Genomic DNA, 27,230 nt, shown 5'->3' on the forward strand with positions numbered 1-27,230 from the left:
GAAATATAAAAAGAAATCCGAGCATTCACTCTGGGTGTCTTTTTATGAAGTTCTTATTTTTCATTTTTTTTTTTCTCCTTGGGAGTTATGAAGAAGAATGGAGAGTTAAAATTCCTCCTGCTTTATTTTTTGAACATTTTCCACTTTGCAGAAGACATTAGGAAGGGCAAATGTTACTATTATTATTTGCAATGATTTGAGTTAGTATGATCTGTTTGATTGCATTTTTTGCGGGTTTTTATTTGAAAATGAAAGTTTATCAAAAACATATGTCGATATGAAAGTAAAGAATACATAAATGACTAATCCAAAACAGCAGTTCTCATTCGCTAAAAATACTGCCTTTTGGTTCTCTTAGGAAAAACACAGCACATAAATACACCACGTACATGCACACGCACATTTTTATACAGTGTGGTTTTTACTGTAATATGTAAAAAGTGCCTCCCTATTTATTTGTACATTAACTCAATACATGATGTAAATGCAGATGTTAATTGTTTTGAAGTCAATTATTAGCAGATACACTTCAGTTACAGATACGTGTGAACATTATGCATTTATATTTTTCGTAACATGCAATATAATAGGATGCTTGGGGCGTAAAATTTTTGTTCGAGCACGTATTTTATTCACTAACATGCCCGACAGGACAGGAAAGTAGGAGGTTTCATGGCTACACTATGTAAGAATCAGCAATTTCGTAAATAATGTTGCTTCACATTAAAGTCATTAATTGAGGCAGATAGAAACAAAGGAATTTGAGTGTCAAAATTTAAAACTTGGATATAACCAGTACTAATGGTAGGAGAACCTCTCTTGTGTTTTGGAGAAAACACTGGAACAAAAATTGCTTGTTTACTAGGAAAACTCTAGAAAACTGGTGTTAGATAAGCTTTTCTATTAAAACTACTTCTTTGTTACTTAGGAAAAAGCTGCATCGTTACAACCTTGTTTAAGAAAAAGCTGTATCGTTACAACCTTGTTTAAGAAAAAGCTGTATCGTTACTACTTCTTATACTGTAGAAAAAGCAAAAACCGTAGTCTATTAGAAAACTTGTAAGAATATCCATAATTAATTGTATTCCATAATTTTTTTATAGTAATGTTACAGCTTCTTTTTAAGCAAAATTGACAATATTACTTAAGAAAAAGCTGTACGTTTACTAGAAAATTTATTTGAAGTTCAGTGCCCTATAGTACTGCGATTTTTAAACTTAGAAACCTCAATGGAGGTCCGATTCACTACAGATTTTCTGGTCGTACTGCAGTTTTATTTTTACAGTGTACGCGTTAGCTGCTGATATACAGCATGATTTAGAAAAAAAAATTTCAATGAAAAGCTACATAGGATCAAAATGTTAAGCTCGTTTTACTCCAAGCTTTAAAACATCCACTCACATCCCTTTGCTTCTCATTGTCTCAATCAAGCAACAAAATCTCACTTTCGAAACCTATTAACATTTCTCTTTGAAGTGAAATCCGAAAAACATGCAATGCTCTGCTTACTTTGCTCGCAGACGTCTCCCTCGTAATCGGTGTCCCTGCAGTCGCAGGCGGGTCCCGCATCCGTCGAGATGCACGATCCACTGTTGAGGCAAGGATTGTCCCTTTCGCAGTGGTCCTCCGCATCTCCTTCTTCACCCCCGGGGGGCACGCGCAGGGTGGACGAGCGGATGCCTTGGGACTCCTGAAGCTCCTGTTCCCGCAGGACGCCGTCATCACTCGCAAAAGCAACCTCCTTTATTGAGCCTTGAAACCTGCAAGTACGATCGGTGTTAATCAAATGTTGGAAATATCACAAAGACCGACGGAATTTGACAAAAAACTGTGAGCAAAATATTTTATGGCGCAGTGAAGCAGCAAGATTTCATAACAACGGCTTATTGATACTTGAATAAGAAATGAACAAAAAGAAAGTACAAGAATCATACATTTTAAAACAACCAGATTCATGTGTATTCATAGTGCAAGTCAACTGGGTGATTGCGAATTACTTCACTTCACAAGTTCTCCCACCCTTTTGCAATATTACTAAAAATAAGCTTAATAAATTCCATTAGTCTATTTTTAAACAAAGTTTTTGTGAACGAATCAGCTACATTCGCTGTAGCACGTACATATTTAACAATAATTAAATCTTTCACATAACAATATTTTACATTTATATGTTTGATTCTCATATTAATATTCATATTGTTTGAAAAGAAAGTAGCAGATTGATTGTCAAAAAATTAAAAAAAAAAAAAACAATTTTTGAAAACCATAAATCATATTCATTCATAATATTGGTTAGCCAATGGGCCTTAGTTGCAGCAGTATCTAAAGCAACGAATTCAGATTCCAAGCTACTTTAGCTATAGTTTTCCGAGCGTAAGATCTCCATCTTAGAAAAACATTTTCAATTGACCAAATAAATCCACTAATTGATGTTATAGAATCAACAACTGTCGCCCAAGATGCATCCGAATACATGACAAAATTTGAAGAATCACAAAGAAATAAATTTATAGCATAATCTTCTGTTCAAGCAACATATTTCAACACTCTCAAAAGTAAATTCCAATGACGTACCTTTGAATTGGAAGAGAATTGTGCAATATAAATAACAGAAAATAATATATCTACTGTCGTTCTGTTTGCGAGAAAGAGTAATCTAACAACTCTTTAAAAGGAAAATTTAGATTTCCACCTTTGTCAGATTGAATACAAACATGTCCAACATCCATAGTCGTTTTAACGTGAATTTTCATGTCCACTGGAAATTTTTCGAGCAATTTTATATAAGAATGCTGATTTTATATATTCCACTTAATAATGCAAAAATATTATTTAAAACTATTATTAAAAAAATAGCCAAATCATCTACATACAGTAAAATACATTAATTTCTAAGTCGAAATTAACAAAAACAATAATTAGATTTCAAAAATCCAAGTTATACAATACTTTCAGATAAATGATGATACCAATATCTACCAGATTGTTTTTGACCGTATAATGATATGTTGAGTTTTAAAACGTTATTAGTCGGATCGATATGCTTTAGTTCAATACGCACTGTCCAATAATTACCAACAGAACAAAAAATAATTTAACCAGTACAAAGTCCACGACCGACGAAAATCTAGAAGAGAAATCAAAATTAGGTTTTTATTTATGGCCAACCTTGAAAGAAATTTATTTACAGTACCATCAGAGTTCGATTTAATTGTATAAATCCATCTTGAAGTACAATTCTGAGGTTCAGGAACAATCTGCCATACATTACGATTCTCAATCGTTTCTATTTTTGACGCATTGAATTTTCTCATTTATCACGAAATTTTGAATTTTTCTTCGTAGGTTTGAGGTACTTCCACGAAATAATGCATGCATTACGTTTCTTCGTCAGACTCCTCATCTAATGTCTCCATATTTTGCTTTCCTATAGGTTTAAAACTAGATAATTTTTTATCAATTGGGATTCCCATATTTTCAATTTGGATTTATTCAATTGTTCTGCATATCAATCAAGTCGTTTACTGACCCTCAACTAATTAAGTCAGAGATATAAAAGTTAACATCTATACGAGAGCTTAGTTTTCGTTTAACTTCTTTTCGTGTCCAATCATCAATATTTCCGTCATTTTGACTATCGTTTAATTTTGAATGTACTTTAGAATTTGTACCCTTATCATTTTTGATATCTGATGTACTACTGTCATCTGGTGAATACTCGATGTAATTTCTAACATTAGATTTCACAAAACTTGCTTTAACGTTTAATTTTTCTGCACCTAAAACAGATTCGTCTATTTTTACATGTTTAGATTCTGTTGCAATATTTTCAACTGTATCAAAAAAAAAAGGCTGTAATTTTGACGTTAATAACAATGTCCGTACTGCATCATCCATTGCATCGCCGATCACTTTTTCATTGATGCCCACCATTTTCGGAGAATACGTATTTAAACGCTGATGTTTAATTCCTAAATTATGTAAATTGTTAATTTATTTTTGGTTGCAAAATTCTAAGCATTATCATGCATTACACGAACAACTTTAGTTCGAATGTTCCTTTTCGTAAAATTTAATGAAATTTATAATAGTATCTGCAGCTTTATCCTTACTCTTCAAAGGAAAAATAATCATCAACGATTCCCAAGAAATATTTAGCCCCACCTTTACTTTGTCTGACAGTATTTTTAAACGTTACAAGTAAATCACGCTCATGGGAAAAATGATTTGTAAATCCAGAATCAAACAAAAATAAACTAGTATTAGAATTTCCCACAGAGTTTGCTTCCATGTTCCACAAATCAGACACAATATTTTCACAGTTTAGCTCTATGTGTTCTACGAATGAATTTTCGTGATAGCGTGAATTATTATTTCCTTTAACCCCGTTATTGAATTGCTTTGAATGGTATTTTTATTTACGACATTTATAACAAATTTAATAACCTATTGAAATTTTTACTTACATTCCAGTTATTTTTATAATGCTTCTGTTCAGCATCATTATATATTGTTGAGTTCAAATAAATTGAAGAAATTGATTTAGAGTTTGTAGAACTTGAAGACAAATCGAATTTGCTTTGAAATAGTCTCTTTTCAGCTAAAAGTGCTTTTGAAACTTTTACTGAAGTGAAGTCTTCATCCCTCCCAGTATAACTGCTGTTCAATAAGTTCAAAACGTTCGGGTAAATTTGATATCATCTTAAAGGCTAAATGTCTATCTTCAATAGTGCAGTCAAGGTTCGAAAGTTGACGAACTACATCTTCTAAGCAGGATAAATAAATGGAAACACTTTCGCCTTCTTTCATGGACGCGGCGTAAAATTGCGTCAGAAGCCCCCAGTAGCGTAACTAAATGAGTGGCTCTCGCTAGAGCCGCAGCAGCCAGGGGAGCGGCATTTCAACTGATTAAAAAATATTTAAAAAAAATTTTTTTTTTTGATCATCGAATTTGAAAAATGCTTTAAAAAAAAAGAAAAAAAAAGAAAAAGAAAAAAAACTCGCAAGAAAAAGAGCTAGAGACACATACATAACACCTACTGAGAAAGAACATTGGGCATTATTGAAAGAAATTCTAAAAAAGAAAATAAGGGAAAAAAATACAATGATGCCTCCTATTTGTCGAATCAACTAATCAAAATGTTCCAAAATTTTTTTTTTTGGGGGGGGGGGGGAGGTCACAATGATCTCCGGTGACTTCCCATGTGGGCGAACCTGGGGGGGGGGGGCGAAATTTCTTTATTTCACCATAGGCACTAGAACCCATAGTTACGCTACTGGTTAGAAGTCGGCCAATTAATGCTTTACAAGAAGGTTCGAAATTTTGCTGTTATTTATTCCACTCTTCCAATGGATTTCCAAAGTTTGCTATTATTGGTTTCAGGTTCTAACGTCGGGTCTAACGATAATGGAAATCGTTCTTTCGCGTCTTCAAACATAAGCATGTTTAACTTCGGTTGTTGCTGTCAACCGGGTGATTGCGAATTACTTCACTTCACAAAAACAACAAAAGCGCATCTACTATTGGACATAATTGGGTTGTTTTCCGAAATTTTGCAAGTACTTTTTACTGATAGAGCATGCTAAAAAACATAGGTTTTAACCAGTTTTTAAATAATTTGACAAAGTTTAGTATTTAAAAAAAAGTATTTTAATCGGTGCACAGATTCAATTTTATTTTTTAACCTTCTGCTAACGACATCACAAGTGAGGAAATGGTATTCATTGATGCAATCAGCATAAAGCGCAATATTTTTGCATTGGATAAAGGTAAAATATTGCTTGAGAAAAGCCTTCATTCAAAATTCTCATTATGATCGCTATTAATATTACCGTTCAATGACAACTTTTTTTTAACAGTGTGTACACATTCAGCGCATGAATGGAATAGCGCGCCAAAGTACTGCTCACCTCTGAGAAGTTGAGTTATGGCCTTGAGCAAGTCTATTTCTTTCAATTGCTAGCTATCAGTAAGAAGAGGAATTGTTTGGCGCAGAGTTGTGCTGTCAATGTAATTATTTTATTGGTCAGAAAAGCCTGTACCGCTTGCTACTTCTTAACTAAATAGTAATATTGTTCGCCAAATGCGCAATAATACTGCTAACTAAATCTGCAATTTCTTAGGCCGTTTCGCTTTACCCCTATTTCAACTAATGGAATCGATAATCGTTTAATCGGTCAGGCAGCGGAGCTCAACTTGCCATAGGTGGACAGTACATTACTTCTGACGTCATAAAGACCACTCCTTGTTTCCAGAATCGGACATTTTAAACAATTAAACAAAAAATAACTGTTGGGAAAATAAAAGTTTTTTCTGGTTCCATGTTATTATTATTATTATTATTATTATTTGCTTATTCTATCAATTTCAGTGTTTAAAAGTAGTACTTTTGACTTAAAGAAACAACCCCATTATAAAGCCTTACGCGAAGGACATGTATCCCCTCACCCCAGGGCCTGATTAAGATATTGAGGATCCTTGGCCAAAAGTTTTTTGAGGACCCTTGTAGTCAAACCTTACAGTTGGTTAAAAGACAAAAACCACCAGCAAAAACAATTTTAGCCATTTAGAGGCCCTAAAAGGCGGGGGCAATAAACTACGGTCTGGTTGGTCTCTTCGGTAGTGAAGCCCCCCCCCCTTCCCTACTTCCCATGATATTTTTCTTTTAGCAAATTCACCTGTGGTGCTGAAGTTAGTACGAAGTATGAAATTAATATTTGCTTCTACAAGTTGGCATGACTGACACATATTTTCTACAACACCACCCCCATAGGGCAGCTTTTAATCTATTTACACTAACTATACACAAATAATAGACAAGATTTATAAATTTCTACCTTACGTCATTAAAGTACGTCAAAGTACTTCTTTGACTTAGAATAGTAATGAATTCGATGAACTGATGCTGATTGGGAGACAGAGGGAAGAGCCGAAATATTCGAAATGTAAGTCTTTTGAAAAACGTTTGTCTCAAGAAATCGACACTTCTTCTTCTTGGTATCTACTAATCATTAGCCGAATTTCGCTTCATTAAGAATAAAGTATGAATATGGTTCACCATTGCCAAACAAAGTGTTACATTAATACAATTCCTTAGAAAATTCCAAAAATCTCCAATTCTTTTTTTTTATTTTCCTTTTGAAATGAAATGCAAGTTAGTTTTCAAATATTTTACATTCTTAAAGAAAAAAAATATTTTCTTTTTATTTTAAAGAAATATTCAGTAAGTAAAACTAATGCTGATGTGTTCAAAATACTACCAGACAATATTAAATTCATTCGAGTAAACTTAATTTTCAATGAAGCTTCAAAAACACTTTAAAAACTAGCCGTAAGAAACTACTTTAAAATTGTTAATTTTTATAATGGGAGCACTAAAGTAAATTTGCTTAACTTTCTATCAAAAATCTAGTTAAATATTTTACGTTTCTGTAATGTGACTTAATGCTATTAATATCTAATGAGAAATATTCTTCTTTTACTGTAGCTGTGAACCTTTTCTGATACTTTTTTCTCGATTCATAAAATGAGCATGCATTTAATATCTATCGAAATAATAGTAAACGATAAGAGGAGAAAAAAAAAGTTTAGATTACTTTGTTTCGTCCAACTTAAATATTCATGGATATTATAACAAAATTTTTGTTACTTCACTATTAAGATTTTTTAGATTAATGAATATAGTTAAATCTTTTATTTTTCGTTAATTACATTTATCGCTTTTTATAAGTTCAACATCATTCCGTTTCTGCAGTCAAAGTTTTCTTATTAATGGAGTCCTAATGACATTATATAATGATGGTGATAATTTTTTTTCTTCGAAGATATTTTTCGCCGTTTGCTACTGATTCAATTCTTTCGGCTCTTTCTTATAACTTCGAATTTGCATAAAATATTGTTTAAATTTTAAGAGATAGAATGCCTTTCATTATATTTGAGTAGAGTAGATGCATAAAAATAACAAGAAATTTTTTTTCCTGTTTTAGATGCAATTGGTTACCTGTAATATTCTGCACAACTATTTTTTGTAAATTGCTGTTGGAACGTGGTAGGAATAGAGTAACTCAGCAGGGCCGGATCTATAAATTTTGGGCCCCCCTGAAAAATTCTGTAGGGTTCCTCCCCAGAGGCCAGCAGTGCATATTTAATGTTAATCAGTCAGTGTTAGCTTTTTTTTTTCCCCCATTTTTTTTTTTTTTTTTTTTTTCAATTTCTTGGGCTGTTGAGCCTTTTAAGGCAGGGACGTGCACAGAAATTTTTTAGGGTCCCGTCACAAATGACTTTTTCGGGCCCCTTCCATATTGTTTACCCCTATATTTCACCTCTAGTTTTAAAAATATTGGGCCCCCATCAGGCTCGGGCACGGGCCAACAGGTGTCCCTTCTCCTCCCCTCCTACTCCCTGTGCACGCCCCTGCCTTTAGGTCATCGGCCCTCCTGCTCTGTGGGGTCTGCGGGTACGCAGATCCGGGCCTGAGTCCAAGCAAAAACCAAGACTAAAGGCTCTGTAAGAAAAACACTTTTTAAAGCATAATAATTAGTTAACATTAGTAAGGAAGAAAAACCTATTGCTTATGAATTCTACCATTAATAATGGCACGGTATTAGTAGACTGCATTTTAGTTTATAAAAATCAGATTTGTTAAAAAATGAGCAGAATCATTCTTTATGAAACCATAAATTGATATTCTTGAATGATAACATATGAAGCTTGTGACAACTTTATACATTCCAGCAAGGACGAATCCAGAAATATTTCAAGGAGGGGGCGATTGATTTTTTAACTTTCTTCTTTCAACATATTTCTTTTTTTAATGCTTGGGGAGGGGGGGGGACTGCCACAGCATTTCATCCAAAAAACTAAAATATAGAGATTCATCCAAGCAGACTCCCGGTTTTTCCGTTGAACAAACTTTTTCCTTTAAAAGAGGTATTCAAAACTTTAATTTTAAAACTTGAATTTCGTAATATTTCCCGGGAGTTTTAGAAACCATCTCCCCTTATCAAAGTTCTCCTAACACAAGATTTCAGTTCGGGAAATTTGCCGGTGCAGGATCTGTCAAGGGAAGGGCGATCGCCCCTCTCTTGTACCCGTCCTTGCATTCCAGAGTTGCATTATGTCGTAGGGTTGAGCAGACCAACACTGAAATTTTCAATTATGTCACTATATAAGGTGTCCCAAAACAACCGCATAAACTCTGCACAGCTAGATCCCTCGTTAGAAGTGAGGTGTGTCCCTTGTATAATACGGTTAATTCGCTCCGTGTAGTATCGTAATTGTGTTATACGAGACTTTTTTTAAAATAACATTTTTATTTATTTTTAATACTAATTATGTATGTGCATGAGAAAAATCACGTTATAATATATATCGTGTTATATCGAAACCGTGTTATACGAGACTTAGAAATAATGTAAATCAAGGGATGTATACCTTGTTATATCGAAACCAAGTTTCATAAAAACAAAGTAAAAACTTGTTAGAGTTGTCAGCCATTAACAGAGTGTATTGAACAAAAATAAAATTCCATCTTTTTTAAATATAACATTCAACTTATATCAAAACCATGAAGTATAAAATTCAAGTTTCGCACCATGTAACATCGAAATAGTGTTATAATAATCGCAAATTTGGTACCGTGTAATACCAAAACCGTGTTGTAGAAGTAATTGTGTTATACGAGGGACGCCTGTACACACAACGGTGTTGGGACACCCTGTATTTAAGTATTCATAAGAAAAGCGTAATAATATTTACACTACAAAAAAGTACTTAATTTTCATGCAAAAAAACAACTAACAGCATAACTAGTAAAAATATTACACAGGAAGAAACATTTCGCCTAATTATTTAGGTTTTAAGTAACTATCTATTGATGTTTGCCATTAAAGAGAAGATTTCACAAATGTTGAAAAATTGCTCATGTTTTCTTATAAATAAAAAGCAAAAAACTAATAAATGTTATATTGAAGTTAGAGTTTATTAGAGATAAATAAAAAGCCTTAAAAGTTCCAATGATGTAGTGCAATTATACTTCTCGTGGAAAAAATTCTTTCAATGAATGAACTTTTCATGCATTTCAAAACATTTTAAGTCTTTGCGAAATAAAAAATAACAACGTTTTGTTGCACATAATTGTAGATTACTGCAGACACGTGTTTCGGAAGTTAAAAGAAACACATTTTTCAATCCGAAATAAGTAAGTTTATGGATCAAAAGACATCTTACAAAAGTGTCTTCTTGTAGGATGTCTTTTTGTAAACTCACTTCTTTTGCATTGAAAAAAGCGTTCCTTGTAACGCCGAGAAAGTGTCAGCAATTTTGTGCAATAAAACGTTGTTATCTTTTATTTGTTTTATCAAGCACAAAAGTATTTATTCGAATCTTATTTTACGTTTTCCTTAAAAATATTTTGTTTGAAAAACTTTATTATTATTTTTTTTCTTGAACATTTCATAAGCAAAATATATTTCACACTTAAAATTAGGGAGCAAAAATTTTTGAATCGAAAAAGATATCTTTCTATCATGAGATCATTCTTCAACGCACTGGGGAAACAAGTTCTGAGACTTCTGTTTAAAGGTTTAACGTAGGTGAACGCATTATAACTTCTAATGAAGTTGAGATGTTTCTTGTTTATTTATTTAAATGCCCATTTATTTTTTAATGCGATAACTTTTTTTCTGGGCATACATGACTATAACGACAAACATGGCATGACAAGACATGATAAGACATACATGAATTAGCGAAAAATAAAAATAAATAGGAAATATTAGAATTATAAAAAATGAACTAAAAAGGTAAATATAAATGGGATTTTTTGGTTTTTAAAACATTCAAAGAGTTTGTGTGTGAATGGGGTTTTTTCCTTGAGTCAAAAGTACTACTTTTAGTCACTGAAATTGATAGAATAAATAAATAAATAAATAAAAACATGGAGCCAGAAAAAACTTATTTTCCAAACAGTTATTTTTTATTTATTTATTTTTTAAATGCCCTATTTAGGAAATAAGGTGTACTCTTTATGACGTCAAAACGCTTTGCTGTCAACCGCTTTGCCAGGGCATGATAATTTGCGCAGTGCGCTAATGGCATCAGTGAATGGCACTTCATCACTTGTGGTATCATGTGCATAAGCGTAAAAAATAAATTTCAATCTGTGGACCGAAAATAACTGTTAAAAAATATTAAACTTTGTCAAATTATTTTAAAAATCGCTAAACTCTATGCTTTTAAGCATGCTCTTTCAGTTTTTTTTTTTTTAACAACCTAATTAGTGGTAATGGGATGATGAGATGGCTCCGTTTTTGTAATTATGAATTCTCTGCTTACGCTACCAAGGTTTTGCTATGCAAAAACAATCAAGATACTTGAAACATATGTGCTTTTGTGGTTCAGAGTTTTGCACGGGATTGCGTGTCTGTGTGCTTTAAGACACAAAAGAACTTCAAACATATATCGAAGAAGAAATATTTTTTTAAAGGATTTAAAACTTATTGCTGTTTGAATTATGAACTTCGTATTGATCTTTCCGACATGAATTTAGCATGTTAACCTCAGTCTAGAAAGAAGAGCAAAGAATTTTGTGAGGAAAATTTATACTCGTTGAGCCGTTGAGAACAAAAGTGGCGTAGTTGAATAAAAAAAGATTTCGAGTAATTGAATGGTTTAGAAGCCGCTTTTGCACAAAACACAATTGCAGTTGCATTTCAAAATTACTGTTTATCGGCAAATGGTTGAACATAGATTTACACCACCTTCGCATGAAGTAGAATGAGCTTAAAATTAGTTTCCGACTGTGCAAATACAAATTATTAAAAAATTGACATATCACTCTCGCATGAAGTGGAGGGAGCTTAAAACTAGCTTTTGGCTGTGCAAATACAATTTGAAAAAAAAATTGACCTATACCACTTTTGCACGAAGTAGAATGAGATTAAAACTAATTTCTGATTGGACAAATACAAATTATTAAAACATTGAGACTTATACCACTTTCGTTATCAACGGCTCAGTTATTTGCGCGTTTTTTTTTGCTCAAGTAAGCATGATAAAAAAGGGTCACCTTAAAGAGCGTATTTTTACATTTAATACATTAAATCAAAGGGTGGAAAATTAGTCTAAAAAAAAACATGGTAGAAATTTTTTTTGTAAAAGAAACTTGATTGGGGGGGGGGGAGTCCTAAAATGCATAGAGAATACTTCAGAAAATTCTCAACCCCCACCCTCAAAAATTTCTGCGTCGATGGCATCTCGGCAAATGGTAATTGCGAAAATAATCTAATTAAATTGAACTTTCCAGGTAAATAAGATTGCGACAGAAAAAGCATTAGAGCGAATACCGAAAGAGGCTCGATACAAAATGCTATGCAAAATATCCGTAAAAATTTATGTTTTTCCAAACAATTCCATTTTGCATGAATAATCTTTTTTATCAATAACAAAATACACTTTATTCCGATATATTTTTTTTCTGCTTTAGATGCAAAAACGAAAGTTTTATAAATTAAAATCTTAGTTTCACTTTAGCTATTAATTGTTCAGAAATTACCTGTTTTGCTTAACTTATTTTCATTTTTGTAATTTTTTAGACTTCTATTCACCCAACTGTAGCTAAATCTTTCTTTTTTATCACCAAAAAATTTAAAAGCTTCTTCAATTTTGCAATAGGGAAAGAATTCAAAAATTGCAGGAATGAAATTGCTTTCAAGTATCACCAAATTACGGGGTTGGCATTGTAAAAAGTAACACAAAAAAAAAAGTTAATATGCAAAGTAAAATCTTCCTGCGTAGATATTTCGTAATCAGTACCGTTCTAAATTTTAAAAGTGATTCATTTGATGAAATACTGTTGAAAGTTGAAATCACGCATCACATACTCTTTTTTTTTTTAAGTAATCACATTGCTTATTGTTCTCATTTGACTGTTTTGATGTCCTATGATTTTATCCCCCCCCCCTCAGCACCTCTCTGCAGCACCACCGTTTACCCGCCCCTTCAAAAGCTGCTCCTCTAGCGAAAACAGTCTCCAGGTCGCGTCCATATCCTACACACACGAGCATATACAAGCAAAACTACTCACACACACACACACGCACGCACACACACACACACACACACACACACACACCTACACACAAACCTGTACACACTCATGCCTGCACACAGACACACGCCTACATACACACACACACGTGATTGCAAAAATCAATTTGAATTCCAGATGTCAAAATTCAAATTAATTTTAATTTATTGATTTATTTATTTTTTTGATAGTTTGAAATTAAAGATGCTAGTTGAATCTGCGCCGAACAGCTACAGTCTGATATTCACTCTTCGGAGTTACAAGAGACAGTGTACAATGTTTATACAGTGTAAAAATTTTTTTCGGAATTTCAAGATGAAATTTACTGTACCATAAGAGCAATTTATAAAATTTTTAATTGCAGCGATAGGTGAAATCACACAAAGCAAAAAGTATAAAAACTGGTCACACGAATGCTCCAGTTGTATTTTAATCAATATAAATTTGGGAAAATAACTAATCAGTTTAATCACTGCATTCCTTTTCTTGTTCCTCACACCAGTTTCGTAAGTTTTCAGTTGTGCTAAGTGTTAAATTATCATATTAGCACAAGGTATCTTTTTTTGGAAAGAGAATTAGCGCATAAGAATGTACGTCGTCTGCAAGCATGGACGCGTATTTGTGCATCTTCTGCACATGTAGTTGCGCTGCCTATGGTGGCGATACGGCGTCTCACGTAGTGAATAGACCATATCTTTACGGTCTTAATCTTGGCGAGCAATTTAATTAGTATCGCCACGTTGGTGACATCTTTGGAGCAAAGATTTGCGAGAAATCGCTATGTTTGGTGACCCGTTGGAGACTTTTCGTCATTACTACCAAGTGACCCTTATCAAGGTCACGAGACACCTAACAGTCAATCCGAAGCGACCTTTAGCCGGACGTGCATACATACATAGATCCAGTCGGATTTTAATAGCTTAGGTACCCAGCTCATCTGTCTACTTGTTAGATATGTGTACTTCATTTTACTAACCATCAGCGCAGACGTCAAAAGTATGCAATGGTGGTATTTAATCTTCGGACGGAACTTCAGTCTCTCCGGTGCGCATAGCTTAGTCGTAGTAGCTATAGGTGGCACTGAAAGTGAAATTTTTGCCGGTCTGAACATTTTAAGCATAATGTTAAATTTTTTTTCCCCCATTGCATTTATTTGTTTGGAAATAAGACAAATAAAACTATGAGAAAAATCTTCAAATCAGCAAAAAATGCAAAGGGGGAAAAAACTCGTCTCGACGTCTATTCTGTGTCGAGACGGGTTATTTTTACTTCCTTTTACAAAAAAGGAAGTATTGTATTCGCGAAAAAATTTTCACTCAAAAATCGGACATAATTTTTCATTTTGCTGGCCCCTGAATAAATATTGTTTTTTTTTTCTCAATCCGACCACACGTGGATACATGCCTAAGAACGTATAGACATCTGAAGAATCCATTTTGACGACCCCCAAGTTAATTACAACGAGTTTTCTCGTGACGTTTGTACGTACGTATGTATGTGCGTATGTGTGTATGTGCGTATATATCTCGCATAACTCAAGAACGGTACTTCCTAGAAAGTTGAAATTTGGTACATAGACTCCAAGTGGAGTCTAAGTTGTGCACCTTCTCTTTTGGTTGCATTTGGGTGTTCCAAAGGGGGTCTTTTACACCTCTTTGTGGTAAAATCATTGTTAATTTCAATGTAAACTCAAGCGGTGCTATAATTTGGCAAACACTTGGCAATATATCGTCAAGCTGTTGGTCGCCAAGTTTTGTCGCCAACTTGGCGGGGTTTTCTCTCTCTCTCTCTCTCTCTCTTTTTTTTTAAAATCTGGTTTCAATTTGGCCATATTTAGAGAGTTAACCATTGAATCACATTAAAACTGCCAATATTGCGAAAATTTATCTGTATAAAACGGTTTCTTTGCTTCGGTTCGCAACAAACTTGGGGTGAAAATATTTGAAATGTTTCTTTGCTCCGAGGCACTATTATCTTTAAATTGGAGTAAAAGGAAGTCATGTGATGCACACATCAGCTCGTTTCTTAAATGGTCACAAAAACGTGCAGCGGAATCGCATAGCACTGCAGGGTTCGTAATAGCTCCTTCGTACGGTGAGGGTGTTCTGTGAGAGCTCAAAAGCACAAAAGCTTTCCCTTTGGATAGTAAAAGTTTTGAAACAGTATATTTTAAGCATAAAATACTTTCATTTTGTCAACGCAGAAAAGGTCTTGAATTTATGACGCTAAGCAGTAGTCACCATTTAAATACGTTTGCTTTATCACTCTAAATAAGTTTATTTTATTACATCTATGGTTTTTAACGGAAAGAAATTGCAATAAATCAATTTTTTCAGTGCAATCAGTTCAGGCCGTATCCAGAATTTTTTTTCGGGAGGGGCCCGGATTCGCACATTGCCCCAACACACACATGTATAAATATAAAAACACACATGCATAAAAATATTAATATAGAAGATGTTTTTTTGTCTGGATTTTTAATAATTCCACTGTTGGAGTGTTGTTATTTTTATTTCTTCTTATTTTATTTATTCACCTTGTAATGGTAAGGATAACAGGAGAGTATCCCCTTAAATCATATGTAGAACATCCATAATTTCAGGGAGTCCAGGGGTTTCTCCCCCGGGAAATTTTTTGAAAAATAGTTTTAAAATTCCGTATTTTGAGGCCTTATATGAGGTAATTGAGACTACAAAAATATGAAGAAAAATAGGCGAACAAAGTCTTTTAAAAGTTATGCATTTTTTTTGCAAATGAAGATCAAACTAAAAATTGCTTGCTCGTCAAATTGTTGACATTAATCGACAGAGAGGAAAAACGAGAGAGGAGAAAAAGGAAGCACATCGTCATTTGCTCATATCGGCTTTTAGTGTAGTTTGTTTTTGATCACTTCTCCAACATCCCCCTCCCCTTCATCAAATGCCCTACAGTATAAAAATTGCACAAAATGGTTTAAAAGAAATGGTGTAAAAATGGTTTAAAAGAAATGGTGTAGTGATTCAGAAAATAAAAACGAAAAAGTAATATTATGGCCATTTAGACAATTCATACTCTATTTTCTTGATAAGAGTCAAAATTGAAGAACATTTCAAGGAATTTCAAAAACTTAAATAATTTTCAAAGACTCTAGAACAGTTGAAATTATTTAAAGCACTTTATTTGCACTTTTTAGAAGTTAATTACACAGTCTTACAAAATTATTATAACTTTGTAAGACACATCCGTTTTAAATTAAAAATAAATGCAACGAAATATTTTTCAGAACAAATTTTTTTAAAATTTTTTTTTTTCAATCAAATTAGTGCAGAAAATGAAATAGAGTAGAATAAGTGTTTTTTTTTTCGTCATGCTTAAGATATTAACAGTATGCAGTAGAAGTAAGATAAAAACAAGCAATAACAAAAGAACTTCCAATTTCGGTATTAAATAAATGGCAAGACATGAAACATATCAGTCACAAAAAATATACCTTAAAAAATATTCTACAAAAATGCGAAAATCATGATTTTTGCATTTTTTTTACTCAGGATGTATCAAGGAGCTGAATTTGGCACATCTTGGTAACCAAATACTAGCCTAATCGGAAACTATTGGCCCGGCCCTTGGGGAGTCCCCGGCTCGAAATCGGGGCAGTGTAAGTTTTTTAGGAGTTTTAGTGGGAGGAGGGCAGGGGCGTGTACAGGAGGAGAAAGGATACCTGTTGGCCCTGACCCGAGCCTGAATTGGGCCCAATATTTTTTAAACTGGGGTTGAAAATAGGGGTAAACAATATGAAGAGGGCCTAAAATAGTCATTTGTGACGGGCCCCAAAATTTCTGTGCACGCCTCTGGAGGAGGGCAAGTCTACCAAACTAACAAGGGGCTTGCCTTGGTCCTCGACGGCCCTGAATTGAATTGGGAAAGACTGCAGGAAGTCCTAATTAAGTGTCTAAATTTCAAGTATGCTTTGCAGCTAATGAGAACTAGAATTGCTTCTTCGGTATTTCTTCAAATATTCACTCGTTTACTAGTTACAAAATTAAGAATAAAAAAACTTTGTTATTTTCCTATTCTGAAATTTAAAAAAAAAAAAAACATTTGTTCTGTTTTATGGTACAAAACATTTCGGGTTTCGAGGGGCCCGGGCCCCTCGCCCCCCTCCTCTGAAAACGGCCCTGTAATCAGTAAACAGGAAAGAAAGTTTTTGTGCTTTCGGACTCCCGCAGAATGCCTTCTAGTGCATAAAGGATCTTTGTCAAACTTCTAAATGCTATTAAATTCTGAATCGTCAAAATGTCCTCAAAACCTCTTGTAAATTTGTACCATTTATGGAACACTCTGCATATTTATATGATCATTGAGTATTCTTAGATAGTCTCAACTGTTCCTGAACACACTTTTGCATCATAAAAGTATGATTAAATCATGTATTTTTTGTTATTGGATAACGACACAATTTCAATTTCTTGAGTACGTTTTCGTAGACTACATTATCTGAGGCAGTGAGAAGCAAAAATTTTTAAGTGCCAAAATCAAAAACTTTGGGATAACCATTCAAAAGAGTAGATGAGCCTTTCCTCTGTCTTGGGGCAAGAGATAGTACTAGTAGCCGTGATATGTGCTGCTATGCAGCATAATCTAGAAAAACTTAATGAAAGCCTAGCAGCCTAGCATCACAACTTTAGACGAGTTTTACTCAAAATTTTAAAATGTTCACTTACATTCCTTTGCTTCTCACCTGCTCATACTATTTAGCTGAAACAGTTTACGAATGGAATGACATTGAATGAACTATAAATTCCATTCGTAAGACGATAGTCGTTTCGAGGTTGCCTCCCAATGTTTCTAACATGCATGAATCTGCTTGGAAGAAATTTCACTGACCTTGGCTCGAAGAATGCAGAAGGCAGAGACAGCAGGCCTAGTTTCGAGCCGTACCAGGCAGGCAAGCCACCGACAAAAACGGCACCGTTGGCCGTTGCATTGCCGAACATGTAATCAGGACCTGCAGTCAACCGCTTTTGTATTTCACCGTCCACTGTCAGAGCGGTCTCTTCGGCATTGCGAGTGATCTATAAAGAATAAAAGAAAGAAAACTCTGATTAGATATTATCAATGAATCAATCTACGCCCTTTAGTAAGAACCTGTATAAATAATAGCGTGTTTTACGCTAGTTCCAGGCAAGGTAAAAAGGTTTCTTGGAATAATTAAGGACTGCTTCCTGTCTTCATTAAAACAAGTAGCGTTCCGATTTTTTTTTTATTTTTGTAAAAATTATCTTTCAGATAAGAAAACGTATTTATGTATGTAGTCTAGGTCCTCGAGAAAAACAAGGAGTATTACACCTGACAATCAGAAGTTTCCAAGAGAACATCATCTCATTTTCATAAGACTGTAATTAACAAATGTAAAAAAACAAAAAAGTGTTTAGCATTGTTTTGTGAATTTAGTACGTTTTAAAGTTTGAATTCAATCAAAAGAGTGATTTTTTTTCTTTTTGCACAATTGTTTGGAGCTTCTAAGTTAATTAAAACTGGAGTTAAAGCTCTTTTTTTCATCTCGGAATCGGAGACTCTGTGGCTAGTAGAATTCTAGCTTTCACTTATTACCTGCTGTGATTTCCTGGTAAGTATGTATAAGTGATAGGGATGTATTCACCTGAAAGTTGTGCCACTGGCTGTCGTGCAAGTTCTTTCCAGCAGTGAGGATGGCTGTGCCACCTCCAAGATTGAACCTGAGACGAGCAATGCCTTCCACTAACTTGGCTTCGAAGAAATCTCTGGCGGCGCCATCGTCCGTATACAGCAATAAACCATTAGGTTCCCGCGTGCGGAATTTCAGAGACAGGGTTCCATTTAGGCCTGCGTGCCAGCGTGGGTACTGGGCAAAAGAGGAGGGGCTGCCGTCTAGAAGATAGCCCCAGCAAGGGGTTCCAAAGAAAACAAACACCAAGAAGGAAGTGAGGGTCGGTCTAGCCATCAACGTTAGTTTCCTCTTGGAGATATTAGTTTAACTTACATCCAAAATTGAACATTTTGCCTAAAAGAAGAAAATGAAAATTAGTTTGAAACATAAAAAGTGCTCTTACGCATTTTACAAATAGATAAGAATATGAGCTAGCGTCTGCACGTTTATGTTTTTGCAGGTACAAATTATCCATGTATTTCTATCACTTCTGATTTTTTTTTTCTCTCAAACCCATGAATAAATTGGAACACTAAATTGTTGCACTTTTTAAAATGCCTTTAAATTTGAAAAGATGATCGAATAGGAAACAAAAGTAGTCTTTTTTTTAAAAAAAAAAATACTAATGTTTAAACTATGTACTAGTTTGAAACTTAATGAAAGAAAAATACAATTTACTGCATCACTCTCTACATAATTAAGGTTCAACATGATTAGTATGTTGTACTTCGAATGGAATGGTTCTCTGCTGCCAACTCATCAAGAAAAAACTTTTGAAAACGGTGAAAAGAATTACGAACCGTTAATTCACTGAGGACTTCATTTACTTATCGACCAAACCTAAATGTTGAAAGTGACTACAGATAATCAGATTTACTTTACCTTATATTCGACATACTTGACATCAGTAACTACCTGTGTTATGTGGCTCAGACGAGTAGCAAAATTCTCTAGAACTCAAAACCGAGACACATATTTTTTTGATAACTTTCTGAATGACAGCTGGTAGGTGATAGTTTTGGGGTAATTTTTGTAAACTTCTTCAATTCGTTTCAGAAAAATAAGTCACAAGATTTGGCACCAGAAGGCCAAGCAAACCTATTCCAATAGTCTCTGGGTGCATTGTACTGAGGTTGGACTTCCAAGCTTACAAACACTGTCAGTTCAACGGGGTTGTGAACCACATCTATTTGAAATCTTAGACATAATGGATAGTAGGAAGAAGATTATTTATATTTTAATCGTTTTGATTTTTACATATTTCAAGGTAAATGACTAGTTATGGGTATGGTTAAGGGTTTTTTTTTTTTTTTTAATTTACATTGTTGTTGAACTGTGATGTTGCAGTTCCAGTTCATGGAAAAGTAAAATTCTAATGTTGTTAGAACTTAGAAATAGCACTTTCATAGCTGTGAAATTTTATTAATTTTCAACCACGATTTGTACATTTTTTGACATAAGTTAAAATACACTGGTTTGACCAGTTATGGTCACATTTGCTTAATCATAGTCATACTTAAAAGTAGTAAAAGGTCATGCAAGCGGAATTTCATTATTTTCAAAAAATACTAATCAATCTTCAAATTACCAATTCGAACAACAGATTAAGATTAAAAACTGGATTACTAGCAAAAAGCTTTTGAAAGGATTGAACAACAACAGCAAAAATAAATTTAAAGAAATAAATAAACATAACTATTCTACTGATTTTTTATCTATCGTCTGCTAAATTTTCTTATATTTTATCATCTATGAGTCTCAATCTAAATAATGATTCTGAATTAGAATGACCAAAAATTAATTATATTCATATGTGCCCATAACTGAAGTACTTAATTTTACTTGACTAGATATGGGCACTTCAGCCTGAAAGGATCTTAAAAATCTTAATTACTGGTAAAAAAAATTACTTACATGATCGAAAGAAAGCTAAGGAATGAGCACGTACCAATAAAACTGCGAAGACAGTTACATTTTTTCCTTTTAGAAATTTTGTCCTAACACGATAAAACTGAGGAGTAATTTATCAGAAGGGAACATATCCACTTTTTAGAAAAAATCATTTTATGACATTTGATAAAAAGGTAACAAATCCGTCCTCTGCCCTCAAATTTTAATCCACTACTTTTAGGGCACAGATCCGAAATTAAGATGGCGATATCTCCTTGTTCTTTTTACTTAAACATTTCTTACTGTGAGTCATGATTTGTTGTGCTTTCGTGCTCAAATGTTCCCTTTTGATAAATTAGTCCTCAACTAACGTTTGGAAAAGATTAGGTGGAGAGGTTCTTGAAAAATGCTGTTTTGAGAATCCACTGATGGTGTTCCTGGAATATCGATTGCAAACCTAGCATAGACAATGCAAGATCAACCTGCACATTTCTGGTTGGGAGCCCATAACTAATCAAATTATTTACCTTAATTTGGCAAAAAAAAAAAAAAGTATCGTTTTCTGTAAAACATTCTTTTTGGTTGGGTTCCTTTTTCAGAAAAAAGCCAACTTTAAGTAAAAATTGCCTGACTTTCGTCGCAACTAAAAAGTATTATAAATCAGGAATGTCTTTTATGAACGAACGGATCTAAAAGGTCGACTCTTCAAAATGACTTCAAAATGAACGGAGCAGTACGATCTCCTAAAAAATGAACGACCGTTCTTTTGAACGGTGAATGTTTTCGGATATAGAGCCTCGTTCTGATGTTTCACAACTGAACCTTAATCAAATACTTTTTGATTGAATTTTTATTGGCATGTTGTCTTACTTTAAGACTTTTTTAGTTGCTTTCCCTTAAAATAATAATGCTGGTCAAATGACACATTTTCCATATAAGTGACTAACTCTCGCAGAGAGATCAACGGTAACTTTCTTAAATGAACGAAGTGGTTCAAACGAACTTGTTCGAAATACGGGTAACATAAATATACGATTATCTGATGAACGGATCATGAAAACGAACGACATTGTCCATCTCCTATCACAAATTAACAAATCCAGTACTTATGCATCAGTTTTAACTGTTAATATTAATTCACATAATTAATATCAATACAAAATCAAATTTGCGTAAAAAGAAATTGTTTTTACAAAGAATAGGATGGAAAAAAATAAGAAACTGCTCAGTAGTTAAGAAGTTACTTTTCATAAGCCACCATTTTGAAAAGTCAAAATCAATCTACTATATTCACATGCCAAACTCAAATATATTTATGATATAACTGGTTAAATTGTTTATCAGAACACTTCATGCAGCGTTATGAATGTTGCATTAAAAAAAAAAAAAGTAATTTTTCACTTTTTTTTTTTTGCAAGAGCAAATTTTTACCAAAACTAACCACAGCTAATTTTGTTCGGTTTTCTGAAAATTTTCTCGTTCGTGTATTTCTTCCGACTTCTTGTTTCTTGCTTTAAACTAAAAGGAACGCATGTAAAAGGGACTGATTTCATTTTTAACAAAAGCAATCCAGAGCGAGAACTTTACTCTTTGCACCTGCTTCTATACAGCTTTTGTTGTAGGGTTGTCAAAATCGGAGAGGGATGCTCCGTTGCCATCTTAAGGCAGCGGGTTGCCAGAATGAAATATTAATCACCGCGACCCGGTAATTCTATCATTACCTTTTTAAATGAAATTATCGAAATTTAATTGCTCCAACAATAAAAAAAAATAACGCCTTCACGCATGTTATGGCGCGACTTTCCTTGTTGGTGACATCAGAGCGTTACTTGATGAAGATATTTTTGAGGATTAATTATTTATACGTTTTTTGCATTCTGAACTGTCACTTTAGCGCACACGTTTTCTCTCACGCCGCTTTCTTATTCTTTTTGCCTAACTTAGGTATATTCACGCAAAAGTGTATATTTTAATGAAGAAAATAGATGAGAAGAAACTAGAAAACAAAACAATAGGTACTCGAAATCCGCTTTTTAATTGTTGTCAAAACTAATGAAAAATAATGGCCATTGTAAAATAAATTTTGTTAGTAAAAGTTAGCAAACTAATTTCAACGTTGAACTTAATAATGTGGATTACGCTTTTAAAATGACTTACTTGCTTGAATCTAAGAAATCTTAAATATATGCTTGTTTAAGTTCAACCTTGAAATTAATTTGTTAATTTTACTAACAAAACTAACGTTGTAACTACCATTATTGTTCCTTGTTTTTGGCAACAATTAAAAAACAAAAGAATTTTAACTTTATGATTACTATTATTTTTCACTGTTTTTGGTAACAATGCGGTTGTTTCCTTCAGTCAGAAATAGTACTTTTAGTCACTGAAATTGATAGAACAAGCGAAAAAAATAACATAGACCCAGAAAATACTTTTATTTTCCCAACAGTTACTTTTTAATTAATTTTTTTAAATGTCCGATTTTTCAAACAAGACTTCGTCTTGATGAAGTCACAAATGATGCACTTTGGTGCATCTTTCTACCGCGTTTCCACGTTATGATAATCAAGAAGCGAATTAAATATTACGCTCTACGCTTGCTGTCAAACATATCGTTGCCAATACACGTGAGTAAAGATGTGAATTAAATATTTTTCTCTGTAAATGGCATTTCATCATTTATGATGTCATCGGCAGAAGCGTAAACAATAAAAGCGCACCGATTTAAGTAATTTTTTTAAAAACATTAAACTTAAACAAATTTAAAAAATGGTCAGATCCTATGTTTTTAATGAATGTTTAGTTTTATTTCCTTGCACGAAGTGCAAAATCTTTAGATTAATTTTTGTTTAAAATTATTTTAAAAAAAAAAATAAATTAACAGATAATTAAAAATTTTATTTTAATATCATTTCTAATTTCATTACAGTAATGAAACAGATGGAAATGAGTATTTCATCAAATGACGGACTCCCTAAGTGAAGAATGTACTGTCAATTCACAAATGCAAACATTTACAAGGCAGAAATTAAATAACTTGAAAGCCCATTCTGATGTTTACGAACATTAAACATCGCATTGATATCATGTCAGAAACAAACATATGTATGAGAGGGAGGATCCGCGGGAAACAGAACCCCATTTCTATTTAAAATGCAGAATTCTCGTAATCACGATTTAATGTTTGACTTCAAATATTAACCGACCGCGTTGCCAAAGCAACCGAACGCCTTACGGGAGAAAGAAAATTAGAGAGAGAGAGAAAGAAAGAGAAAAAAAAAAGTACGTATCTGATTTTTTGCTTCTGGTATGTTCTTTTTATTTTATCCCCTAGGAATAATGTATTTATTGAAAATTCTATTTGCTTTCAGATTTTGTGGAATGAGCATTTCTTAGGGGGAATTGAAAGAACTTTTAAGTACGACATAACGAGACTGTTTGCAAACTGGCAATGCATTAAAACCGATCCTTATAGTCGAGAAGACAATTGGAAACAAGCAGATTTGGTTCTGATTTGTCACTTTCTAATTCGAGCAATTTTATAATTCCAAAGCTGATAAGCGTGTTTATTTTTAATAGCACATAGTTTGATTTTTAACAATCTTCTTCTTTAGAAAAACTTGCCAATTTGTTAGAAAGCACAAACTACTTTTGAAGGCAGACTGAAATAAATAGTATTTATTCGTGAAATAGTTCGACATGTATTCAACGTCTGCACAGACAAAACTGTAAACGTAAAAAAGGAAAGGATATTTTTCGAAATTTTTTAAATGTCTTTCGATTTTGTTTGCATCGAAGATATATAGACCTAGAGAAATGAAGCTTTCTCCTTTCATCTCTTAGAAACACATTGAAGTAATTAAATCTTAAGAGAAACATTCCCCAGAAAATAATCAGGAATGAAAAAGTTAAACAAGCTTCCTGAAAAATATCATTGAACTTAGAGCGTTTATTCCAGAACTATTTAAAGAAACACTAGAAAAATAATATATACACTAGAAAAATTATTAACTAAGGGTTATTTTTTGAAAGAATAACTCAACAACTTGAAAATTTTTACATACGGGTGTCCCTCGTATAACACGGTTAATTCGCACCGTGTAGTATCGAAACCATGTTATACAAGATTTTTTATTAGTTTACTAATGATTATTATTAATTTACTAATCATGTGCATAACGTAAATCAGTTCGACAAATGTATCGTGTTGTATTGAAACTTGTTTCGTGTTATATCGAAATCGTGTTATACGAGACTTTGAAATAATGCAAATCAAGCAATGTGTACCGTGTTATTTCGAAACAAAGTCTGGAGGTACAAATCTTATAATCGCAGAAATTTCGATTCATTGAAACATACAAACGAAAACTGGGAACCAAAATATACAATGGCTCCCAAAAGTATTCGTAAACTTTGAAATTTTTTAGTAAAACCAAAATAACGCGAAACTGAATTCGAATTTAAAGTCGAATATCTTTCACATCATTCATATGTCATTAAAAATAAAACCCTGTAGTTTTTTCAAAATATTGACGGATCTTCTTTTCGAAATGGGTCAAAAAAACGAAGAGACAGACAAATAATACGCCACAAAAGTCTTCGTACACCCAAATATTTTCAAACAAATTCATGATTAAAATTCATCATATGAGGCAGTGAGAATCAAACGGATGCAAGTGGCAAAATTAAAAATTTGGAGATAACCAGTACACATGGTAGGTGAACCTCTCCTCTGTCTTGTGGCTAGAAACAGTACTAGTAGCCTTGGTAGTTGCTGCTATACAGCATGATTTAGAAAAAAAATTTCAATGAAAGCCTACCTTTAAACGCGTTTTACTCAAAACTTGAAAATGTCCACTTACATCCCTTTGCTTCTCACTGCCTCATATGTCGTTTTATTATTATTATTATTATTATTATTATTATTATTATTATTTTTGCATTGTGTTGACTCTTTAAAGTCATTTGGCTTTTATGTTTTGTTTATTTATTCCTTAACTAGTGTTCGCCCAGAGGTCGAAATTCGACCATATTCAGAAATGAATATTTGAGAAAACTTGTATGAATTTAACTATTTCCAACATTTTTACTTCTACTCTTACTCGTGTTTACTGCATATCGGGAAACGTACAATTTTATGTATACACACAATACCAAACAGTAATAATTTATTCCATTTTTTTTTCTCTTTTAATCTCAAAATAAATGGATGAAAGGGGATATTTCGGTAATGGGGTCGTTTCTGAAATTTTAAAAGTATTTTTTCTGAAAGAACATGCTTAAAAACATAGGATCTAACTATGTTTTAAATAATTTGTTTAAGTTTAATATTTAAAAAAAATACTTAAATCGGTGATCTTTAATTGTTTACATTTCTTGCCGATGACATCGCAAATGATGAAATGCCATTCTGTGTTGCCATTCACAGAGCAAAATATTTAATTCGCATCTTTACTCACGTGTATTGGCAACGATATGGTCGATAGCAAGCGCAATGTTTAATTCGCTTCATGATTAGCATTACGTGGAAACGCGGTACTAAGATGTGCCAAAAAGCATCATTTGTAACGTCATCTAGACCACGCCTTGTTTGAAAAATCGGACATTTTAAAAAATTACTTTGAAAATAAATGTTGGGAAAAATGAAAGAATTTTCTGGGTCCATGTTATTTTTTTTTCCTTATTGTATCAATTTCAGTGACTAGAAGTACTACTTTTGACTGAAGGAAATAACCCCATTCGCAACTCCAGAGCTCGAATACGCTACCTTGCGGTGATTAATAATACTAAAGAAAAAGGTTAAACATTCCATTCCACGTGTTTTCTTTGGGGTAAATTTCAGGCTTCAGACAGTTTATGATGTAATGTAATTTCAGAAGAATGGAAAAGAAAGCTTCCCACAAACACGATGGAAAATTACTGTCTTTCACTAAGCGTCAAAGCAAGTTATATGTTATGGCGTGTGTTTGTTTTACGTTTCTCATTCGCCATTAGCAAGTGGCTGCAGCGCTCCCTACATTTTATTGGAGTCGCGAATTATTCAAACATAACTGTTTAACATTTTGAACTGATTTCTGGAAACAACATATTCCTCGCTCATTTAAAGAAATAGATACGTAAAAAATAAATAAATGAACAAATAAAATAATAGCCCCTTTTAAAATAATAATAAAAAAACTTTAATAACTTTGAAAAGAAAAAAATTAAAAGTAATAAGATCATTAAAACAAATACGTAGAAAGAAATGAGAATTCAAAAAGCGTTACTAAACGTCAGAAATTAGTGCAAATTACGTTGTTCGTAGTTCTAAGCATCCATTTCCACGATGTTGAATTCGATATTTATCAATTCTTGATGGGACTACATTTTTATTGTGACAAGATTTAATGCTAGATAATTTAATTGTATGATATTACGATTGATTATCAAAAGAGGATGATGATACTTCGTTGTCTTGTTTGGCAAGCGTTAATTGTTTGACATTTGTAGCTGAGTTATTTCTCCAATTGTCGAATCGGTAAATTATATTTTTTTCCGTTCCGCAAGTTTTTAATTTGTTGGTTAAATGATTTAATTCCGTCACGCTA

At 33.2% G+C, this 27,230-nt stretch overlaps 1 protein-coding gene across 1 annotated transcript in view; it reads right to left on the reverse strand.

Moving 5' to 3' along the window:
• LOC129216380 (neurexin-1-like) overlaps positions 1-19,047 on the reverse strand; it is a 220,926-nt gene extending 201,879 nt beyond the window's left edge. Inside the window, exons 1-3 of the mRNA XM_054850595.1 lie at positions 18,727-19,047; positions 17,952-18,139; positions 1,510-1,760 (exon numbers count right to left, since the gene is read on the reverse strand). Coding sequence (XP_054706570.1) covers positions 1,510-1,760; positions 17,952-18,139; positions 18,727-19,047 — 760 coding nt within the window. The remainder of the gene's footprint in view (positions 1-1,509; positions 1,761-17,951; positions 18,140-18,726) is intronic.
• Between the last annotated feature and the right edge of the window lie 8,183 nt (positions 19,048-27,230).

This window comes from Uloborus diversus, chromosome 2 (assembly GCF_026930045.1).
Source record: "Uloborus diversus isolate 005 chromosome 2, Udiv.v.3.1, whole genome shotgun sequence".
NCBI classification, from domain to species: domain Eukaryota; kingdom Metazoa; phylum Arthropoda; class Arachnida; order Araneae; family Uloboridae; genus Uloborus; species Uloborus diversus.